The sequence below is a fragment of the Liolophura sinensis genome, chromosome 11, assembly GCF_032854445.1.
Source record: "Liolophura sinensis isolate JHLJ2023 chromosome 11, CUHK_Ljap_v2, whole genome shotgun sequence".
NCBI classification, from domain to species: domain Eukaryota; kingdom Metazoa; phylum Mollusca; class Polyplacophora; order Chitonida; family Chitonidae; genus Liolophura; species Liolophura sinensis.
In genome coordinates this window covers 15,237,052-15,246,779 of record NC_088305.1, presented here as the reverse complement: position 1 = coordinate 15,246,779, position 9,728 = coordinate 15,237,052, and the positions used below count along the sequence as shown (strand labels likewise).

The window sequence follows — 9,728 nt, the reverse complement described above, 5'->3', positions numbered from 1 at the left end:
CGGGATTTTTATACTTTCTTTGAAACCGTTTACTTGTATTTATTGTTTGGGGCCAAGTTTACCGGTGGACAAAACAGGCAGATCGATGTATATCTGAGGAACCGGCGCAGCTTGGAGGAATCCGGAACACCTCCCTGGGTATAGCTTTTGGCAAATTACATACACAATAACGTCAATGTGAAACTGGGTTAAATTCTTAATGTCGGTAGAATGTAGCCTACTCAAAGTTTAAATACCCATGCAATCTCATCATGACTTGCATAGGTAGATATAGTAATCTTCTCAGCAAACTACCGGCCCCGATAGCACGGTTGGTAGAGCGTCCTCTTGGGGAGGCGGTAGATCCAGGGTCAATCCTGGGTCGAGTCACCACACCTAAAACTTTAAAAGAGGAAGTTGCAGCTTCCTCGCTTGGCCTTCAGCATATAGGGGACAACAGCGACCGGTTGTCCGAATCAGTGTAATGGCTCGGGTGGGGCGGCTTACTTGCCTTCGGTAAATCGTCTCAGTGACTCAGCACTAGATAAAAGAGCAGTGAAAATCCGTCCTGCAACAAGGAGGTACATTACACGTACATGTACCATAAGGACTCCTTCGTCGTCATATGACTGAAAAATTGTTAAGTACGACGTTAAACCCCAAGCACTCACTCACTCTCAGCAAAATAAGAGCCCAGTCTTACCACTTTACTCTACAGAACACGTGGATATTTTATTATCCACTAATCCTCTGTAGATGAAATGGTTTTCATCATCAGTACACACAAAAAATGGATATAAAACATACATTAACAAATGCGCACTACCTAAAGTATATTATAGACGTGTACATATTTTCGCCGTATATTAGTGACATTATATGCTCAAAGCCACGAACCGTTGTAACTCTGGGCTTTGAGTTGACCCAACAACTTATTGTGTGCGATAAATTACCGTATACTGCATGTGAAAGCATTTTATTGACAGTCCTGTATAATTATATTTCTGCATTTATTATGCATGTCTTGCGGAGTTTAATTACATGTAAAGTACATTTGATCTTCTTTGTGATAAGCATTACATTTCATTACTATGATTTGAGCAAAGTGAGCAATCATAGTAAACGCTTATTAACTGAGACAATGTTATCACCATGAATTTACTTGAATCATTTTAAATATATACACTTGGCACTTCTTGCAAAGAACCATTATTCATTTCATGCAGTCTTTCACAAAGACCCATGCGAAGATTAAAGGAAAAGTTTAACCATTTGTGAAAAGTTTTTGGGGGAGTAATTACTTTTCGCTGGCGACTGGGGACATTTGGCAGAATAATAATAATAGCTGGAATAAAACAGTAAATAAGACAAAAGATATTGCAGTTGTAAATTTGAGTATCGAATAGTCCAAAGGAGGCCGATCTCCAACATAGATGTAAAAGCACAAATATAGAACTTCAATGAAAATACTGCGACTTATGCACAATTTCATACGATTTTGAAAAAGATTTACGCCTTGGCTATAATAGACTAGGCCTATAGCTTAATTGGTACATGTATATAGTTTTGTTACTTTGTTACAAATAGATCTACAGACTGGTGGATATAATATTTCGTCAAGTCCAAAGTATTATCGGAATGCTTTGGACTAACAGATACTGTCCGATTTCATGATACAAGCTACAGTGGTCTGAAATTTATCCATATTTCTGAATGTTCTGTGGCACAGGCGGCAGATGGCCATCCGGTTAACTGCTGTTAAGCCACATCTCTCGCCTCAGAGTTTTCGTTAACCTTACAGCTTTTTCATCTTCCAATGATTTCTTTTTCTTTTTCCGTATGTCTATGCGTTTTTTCTTTTTTTTTCTTTATTTTTTTTTTAACGGACGAAAAAAAAACAAACCAAAAAAAAAAACCAACTTGGTTCGTGTTTTCGTCTAAATCGCGATACATGCGGCCAAATGGTTGGCTGGTTATCTTAGGCCCGAAAGTGTCACATACATAAGCGTTTCAACGAAAGTGCGAAACCAAACGTGATCCGATTGGCTTATTATCCTTTTTCTGGTAGTTTTCTTTCTTTTTCGTCTGCCCTCTAAAAAGGGTTTTCTTTGGGGGGGGGGGGAGTGCTTGAAAAAAAAAGAGAAACCTGATCGACTGCAAAAAGTAGACAAAATAAAAAACGCACAGTTAGAAAAAAAAAGAAAGAAAACCGCCATGTCCCTTTCACGGCTCCGTAGTTTTACGCCACACTGAAGAATATTTCACTTGTACGACGCCGGTCGTAGACCAGCATTGTGGTGAGAAAAAACCGTACAGAGCCAAATGGAAACCCACAATCACAAGGTTAATGGAAGACTTCCCACGTACGGCCGGAGACGGAGCCAGCTTGAGCCAAGCGACCGCAATGGTGATTGGCTCCTGGGTCATTCTCCCACGGGGGCATGCTAACCGCCTCGGCGCATCTTCCAATGAAGATGGCGTCCGAAATTGGAGGTCACTAGGCATTTTCCTATTCAATAACGTTGGGAGGACCGTTTTCTTTACGCACGTCGTTTGTTACTTAGGAAATCACGTGGTCTCTAGCTTCCGATCTGTCTTTCAGGATGTCTTTGATCACGTGCGTGTATTGCCACTCCAGACTTGTCAAAAATTCCCTGCTATGGCTTGAAGTCAAAAATCTGTGGGTTTACAAGAAACAATTTCAGCGTTTACACACAGCTGCTGGGTTTGTAAGAGATAATTTACATTTATATCCACAGCGATCTGAGTGTTTAAGAACCTATTTCTTCTCATATCCATAGCTGCATATAGGTCTAACCCAAAGCGAAACTAAGTACGGCTAACATCGACATTTCAACGCCTCGGTCTGTCGTTTGAGGCCGCCGGATTGCTTCAGGGACCCTGTACTTCCGGATATAACTCGCTTGATGCCCTGCCTTGGGAGTTCCGGGGAGTTCTTGAAGCCATGGCCAGTACAATAAAGAGTCGAGCAAAGAACTCACGATCTCGAACGTCTTCTCCAGCGTTAGGAAATCAAAACAGCAAAAAGAAAAGGCCCAATACGGTAATAAATAAGTTTGTTGTCAGCAATATTTTTGTCGGGAGATGTGTTATATGAGGTCCAATTTTCGTAACAAGCATAGCGTATATAATATAATCATTGCATACTCTACAAACCCGTCGCCAGCGATGGGATGTAAGACACTGTGAACAAAAACAAATGTCAAGGGTATCCTTATGTGCCATTTGTCAGAAAATGTGCATATCTGACATTTCTGTATTTTACTTGCATCCACCAACCCATCAAACTAATCTTCAGAACATAGTAGGCCTATCCTAGTCCATCTAGATGGACTCGGTGTGCTATTTTGATTTTCTGAGTCCATCAACGCCCTTGAAAAAACACTGTGCGGATATCAAACTCCCATCTCCTTCCAACTTATAGCAGTCCACATCACTACCTGTATGCATTTATATTTAATTTTCCTGTGGAATCTCCCCTACCATACACTTAATTTACTATCCACACCCATGGAACTAATTCACTTCACCATAAGGACATTGACTGCTAGAACTTCGGCGGTATCAAGTTTCTCTCCGTAAACAACCATTTTGAAGTGTTACACGACCTACTTATGAGTGTAAAATGCAACTGAGTTTCGACATGGAAATCCTCAAGAAAACTATTGCTGTTTGCAAGAACAACTTCAATCTTGGTAATTCAAACCAAAAAGGCATAAAAAAAGAACATGTATTTTTAGTGCAGGTAAGTTTGGGTACTGTCAGCGTAGACTTCATTGAAATCGGCCCCAGCGACTTGGAGTTTGCAGATGTGCAGTGATTGGTTTGAGAGGTGGTGATGGACTCAGTGTTATGATGAATGTCAGGATTTTAAAATAGCACACTGAGTCCATCTAGATGGACTAGGCCTATCCATGTAGGCCATATACTGATTTAACCCTTTCTGATTAACATGCCGAAGTTGAGAACTAAATTTTAAATTCACTGACACAAAACAAACCTCCACTTTTTTGGAAATGTCTGACAATAACACTGTCATATTAATAATCAAAAGTTTCAGTGTATATTGGTTAGATTTCTTAAGCTGTTTAATGATATAAAATGTGATATTTTCTAAAAGCACAGGTAGGGTGTTGTTTTACAGGATAGTTTATACATATGAGAATACAAAGAGATATGCTTGTTTTAGCCTATAATTTTGAACACAATTAGATTAATCTTAATTACAGGTGGATTTATGTATGTTGTATATTTTCACTGTTTTATAGTGATTATTTTGAGCCTTTCAACAGACCTGTACTAATGCCCACAATGACAGAGACAGGACAATGCCGTGTACGTTAAGCGGTGAACAATACTTTAGGCTAGTTCTGCCAAACCTCGCTTTTTTTTTCCAGTGCAAAATCTGATGGTACATATTTTAGAGAACAATACAGAAAATTGTCCAGCCATTAGCATTTGCCCAGGTAGGTTTGTGGATGAGAAACGGAGATTCGGTGAAAACCACCTAAGCTCTTATCTACCCATAATTCAACCTTCTCTCAACACATACAGTATGTGTTGAAAGAGTAGACTAGACTGTGCGGTGATATGTGGTGAAAAGAACATTAAAAGTGTGCTGGTAGACCTATATGAAAAGGTATTACAAAACAAAGAGTATGGTTTTAAGGAAAGTGAAGAAAGATATATCGAAAAGAATTAGAAAAATCTTCATTTTTGAGGCATGTTTTATTGTTCTTAATAACCGCTTTGTATTATACAGATTTTCCTTCAATATTGGTCAGAAATATTCAAAAATGTGGTCATTGATCAACAAACTTGGTATGTGGGAACAACTTATTGTACCCAGTCCACACTCTTCCCTCCAGTGTTGTCATTGATGAACATACTTGGAATGTGGGAACAACTTAGCATACCCATTTCACACTCTTCTCTCCAGTGTTGTCATTGATGAACATACTTGGAATGTGGGAACAACTTATTGTACCCAGTTCGCACTCTTCTCTCCAATGTTGTCATTGATGTACATACTTGGAATGTGGGAACAACTTGGCATACCCAGTTCACACGCTTCCCTCCAATGTTGTCATTGATGTACATGCTTGGAATGTGGGAACAACGTAGCATACCCAGTTCACACTCTTCCCTCCAATGCCTGTCATTGATGTACGATACTTGGGATGTGGGAACAACTTAGCATACCCAGTTCACACTCTTCCTTCCAATGCTGTCATTGTGTACATACTTTGGAATGTGGGAACAACTTAGCATACCCAGTTCACATGCTTCCCTCCAATGTTGTCATTGATGTACATGCTTGGAATGTGGGAACAACTTAGTGTTCCCAGTTCACACTCTTCCCTCCAACATTTTTTTTTGGTGACATCTGTCACATTTGACGTCACTATAGCAGGCTCAAGGATAGTTATTTTTATGTACCAAGAAGACAGTTGAGAAGCTTTTTTTTGTAGTTTGGTATGTAAGGCCACCTCATATACTTGGTATTGAGAAATAAAGACCAATCATTTCATGTATCCTTAAAGATCAAATGAGAGCAAGATTAGAGCATGCAGCCCCATTGGTAAAGAGCAAGTTAGCTTCTGGCATATGCCCTTAGATTTCATCTACATGATCTCATTTATTATTACTATTATTATTGCAGCCCTCCAGTGTGACAGAAGGTGACTCACCGGTTGTCACGACTGAGTTGCCCGCAAGTCCAGCAGTAACAGAAGCTGAGAGAGCACCACCACCTGTTTTCAAGGACCCTAATTTTTTGGTACGACAGATATAAATAGTGGGTGTATATTGTTAAACGCGATTTTCTTCTTATACACTTTCAATCATACGAAGGAATGGAAATCTAATGTTGAAAGCCACACAACAGACTGATTAACTATGATTAAACCTGCAGTGGTTTACCCCAGCCTCTGGACCTGCAGTGATTTCTCTCAAACCTCTAGACCAGCAGTGGTTTCTCTGCAAACTCTGGACCTACAGCGGTTTCACCCCAGTCTGATTCTGCAGTGGTTTCTCCAGTGTTACCCTCCCCCCCCCCCCGCCCCCCCCCCACACACAACCCAGCCTCTTGTCCTACAGTGACTTCATCCTCTGGTCCTGCAGTGGTTTCTCGCAACCTCTGGCCCTGCTGTGGTTTCCCCCAGTGTCTGGCCAAGCAGTTCACCCCTCCCCCCCCCCCCCCCCCCCCCACACACACACACACACACCCGAGGTTCTGGCCAAGCAATGGTTTTCCCCCGCCTTTGGACATACATTAGTGTCCCCTGGTCCTGCATTGTTTTCCTCCAGGCTCTGACCTAGCAGTCCCCATCATCCCCAGTGCTTTTTGCTCACCCTTTGGCCTGCAGTGGTTTCCCAAAGACTCTAGGCCTGCGGTGGTTTCCCCCAGACTCTAGGCCTGCAGTGGTTTTCCCCAGACTCTAGGCCTGCAGTGGTTTCCCCCAGCCTTTGGGCCTGTGGTGATTTCCAACAGCCTCAGGATCAGCTATTAGCAGTGGTTCAGCAGCGAACCTCTAGTTGGCCCTTGAATGGTTTACCCCAGGTAGTATATGAATCAATCAAAATGTTATGGTTATTTGATTGATATGGATATGCTTATATATCTCTTGGTAATGCAGAAATGTTCTTCTATCTGCAGCATTCTACAAAAGGAGCAGCTGGCAATAAGAAGACAAGGATATGGAAAAATTTGAAACAAATCATTGCAGCTGAGAGGTCATTACCATGGAAACCTGATGATGCTACATGTGAGTGAAAACAGGAGTGAGACTAAATCAGTGTTAACAACAGTGTATTGTGCCATGATTGTTTGAAAGAAAACATTTAGCACAAAAGTCACATCTCAACTTTGGACTGCAGTATGTTGTTGTTCAGTTGCCAGGGTAATGTTTTGATATTCCCATACCACTTTAAAATGATAGGTTGGTTAGCGAAAATTAACATGTTTCATGTTCGTTATTGTACCTGCTAGTGGTTGCAGTCGAAAGTCATGCATTGACTGACATATTGAGTTTGCAGGATAATGTTTCACAAGATGTTTGTGAGTGATTGAGTGAATGCTTGGGGTTTAACGTCGTATTTACCAGTTTGATCATATGACGAAGAAGGAATCCTTAGAATGCATGTAATGTGCCTCCTTGTTGCAGGACAGATTTCCACCGCTCTTTTATCTAGTGCTGCTTCACTGAGACGCCTTACCGAAGGCAAGTAAGCCGCACCACCCAAGCCATTATATTGATACGAGTCAACCAGTCGCTGCACTATCCCCTTCATGCTGAACACCAAGCGAGGAAGTTACAACTTCCTCTTTTAATGTCTTAGGTGTGACTTGACCCAGGATTGACCCTGGATCTACTGCCCCCGAAGCGGAGGCTCAACCAACTGTTCTAGCGGAGTCGGTCAAGATATTTGTGTGACCAGTAGCTTTTCTAAATACTTTTGAGCCAGATTTAATTGCTTTTATCACATTTTAACATCATCTAGTCAAATAGATGATGGCAGGATATGAGTAAACCTCTCCGGTCATTTGAATTTTCAGTCCTGTGTCTACTTACATGAAGTAATTCCAATGTTAATTTAAACCTTTTCATTTTGTGCATTGCATTAAAAGGGACAGTGGGCATGTCACTACTGGGTGAGGTGTCACATCTGAGATATTATACAGCTTGATTTTACAGTGAGGCAGCACATATAAACACATGTACAATGAACTCTCCAGCCACTAAAAAAAAGAACACTGGTGTTATGTGACATTATTACTGTTAAAAGTCCTGTTAAACCTGAAACAATGAACAATGAGGAATCCAATTTCCATTTTTGCTGAAATGTGCATGCTTGGGAAGTCAAAAGAATATGAATCTATATGCAGTTATGGATATGAATTCATGCTGTTTCTGTTTCAGATGGCACCATTGATGCTCCTCCGTCATTTAAACCAGCTAAAAAGTATTCTGATTTAACAGGATTACCGGTAAGTGTTCACTTTGGTTTTGTAGAATCTGAGAATAAGCAAAGTTCATGGCATGTTGGTAACTAAATTTTACCCATACAACAGTGAAACAAGTGTTGATAATGGCTTGGTGAGAAAGCATTAACCTGAAAACAAAATACTGGCCCTGAGCTGAAGGGAAAGCTGTCACCAAGGGAACTGTGGCAAACTTTGTGACTTGAACAGTGTATGGCACGGTGAAGATTTGACAGTGTGAACTGTTACACTGGTAGTATGCTTTGAACTTTATGGATGATCCAGGATTAAATTATCATCATAAATGTCGAAAAATCTGGGAATTCCCATGTCTCTGAGAGTAAATCTGCTACCTGTGGTGGAGATCCAGTGGACTGAAGTGTTACACTTTAGAATGCTTCGGCCTTTTTTCCTTGTAAAGGTACTTATCTAATAATGTCATTTCTTTACCCTTTGACAGGCCAAATACAGAGACCCTCATACCAAGATCCGTTATGCCAGTCCTGAAGAGTTTGCACGGATAAGTTACCTGCCTAGTGACATGGTGACAGGGTATTTAGCACTGCGAAAGGCTAACTTACCTGTGCCTTGAAGTGTGTACACGTACATGAACAGGGGAGGTAATTAATGACCCAAAACTCTGCCTCAAAGCCTGCAGTATTTTTGCCAGTCTAAAACCAAATACTGCATTCTTCCATGAGGTGACACCAGACCACTGTGTTGTGTCAAGGGAAGACAACTCTTCTGTGGTGATGTAGGTGTGTTGAACAGGTGAAACCATTGTGTTGTTGATTCATCGATTTCCTGGGAGCAGCATGGTGTGAAGGGAATTTCTGTGGAAATTCCATGTCTTTGATATGTTTCTTCAAGTTACATGTACATCTGCTTTTGTGGAGATCAGACCAGGTAAACTGAAAAACTGTGCAATCCATTTCTGTGGGGAAGCATGTGTTTCCTGCTGTGAAATGTTCGAAAAACATGGAGAATTTTCAGGCAACCATACAATCCTCTCCAGGGCATCAGAGTGACTAAACATGTGCTATACTCAGTAGAATTTCTAACAGCAGCAAGTCTGTCAGTTAATTTATCCTTCAAGAGCTATCACAAATACATGCAAAACATACATTGTGTAGCAGAGGTTAAACAATATATCTGATATTCTGGGTGAAAAACTTGTGTAGCAGAGGTTAAACAATATATCTGATATTCTGGGTGAAAAACTTCGGCTGTGTCTTGTTCACAAAAGCCAGGATCGACATTGTCTCACTGAAAGTGCTTTACACCGCTTCCAGTTGTCAAGTGAGATTCTCTGTTCTGATCGAGCACCTGCTTGATTAGTGGTACCTTCATGTCTGAGCAAGGTGGTTGTTTGTTCCCCATGCTCACTTTTGTCTTTGGTCAACATCAAAGAAAGGTATAGTGCGTGTTTCTGTGAGAATGCCTGACCAGTAGGCTATGTTTGAACTGACTAGTCACATATGAGGTTGTCTGATTTCAATTTGAAAATATAAAATTAATGACTCTTCATTCCGATTTTTATGGGATACATTCGTGTAAAACTTGAGAAGGCAGCATGAGTGATGATGAAATTGGTTTCATCTCTGTATGTCCATTGCAGCATGAACATTTTCTGATGTCCAAAATGATTGATGGCACAGTAAACAACATCACAATACTGATCTATGTATATATACATATATATATATATATATATATATATATATAAATCCTTCTTTCCATTTTA

The 9,728-nt window shown here is 40.6% G+C and overlaps 1 protein-coding gene across 1 annotated transcript; it reads left to right on the top strand.

The window, feature by feature from the left end:
- Nucleotides 1-2,886: 2,886 nt before the first annotated feature.
- LOC135477964 (INO80 complex subunit C-like) lies at nucleotides 2,887-8,869 on the top strand. The gene is made up of 5 exons (XM_064758200.1): nucleotides 2,887-3,043; nucleotides 5,663-5,779; nucleotides 6,659-6,767; nucleotides 7,923-7,990; nucleotides 8,445-8,869. The coding sequence occupies exons 1-5, from the start codon at nucleotides 2,945-2,947 to the stop codon at nucleotides 8,574-8,576; spliced, it is 525 nt and encodes a 174-aa protein (XP_064614270.1). The 5' UTR covers nucleotides 2,887-2,944; the 3' UTR covers nucleotides 8,577-8,869.
- Nucleotides 8,870-9,728: the final 859 nt, after the last annotated feature.

Excerpts from the sequence above, each read along its gene's own strand:
- LOC135477964 (XM_064758200.1), top strand. The coding sequence starts at position 2,945 with ATGGCCAGTACAATAAAGAGTCGAGCAAAGAACTCACGATCTCGAACG. Across the intron at positions 3,044-5,662 it reads AAAAGAAAAGGCCCAATACG|CCCTCCAGTGTGACAGAAGG; the intron begins GTAATAAATAAG and ends TTATTATTGCAG. Across the intron at positions 6,768-7,922 it reads GAAACCTGATGATGCTACAT|ATGGCACCATTGATGCTCCT; the intron begins GTGAGTGAAAAC and ends TTTCTGTTTCAG.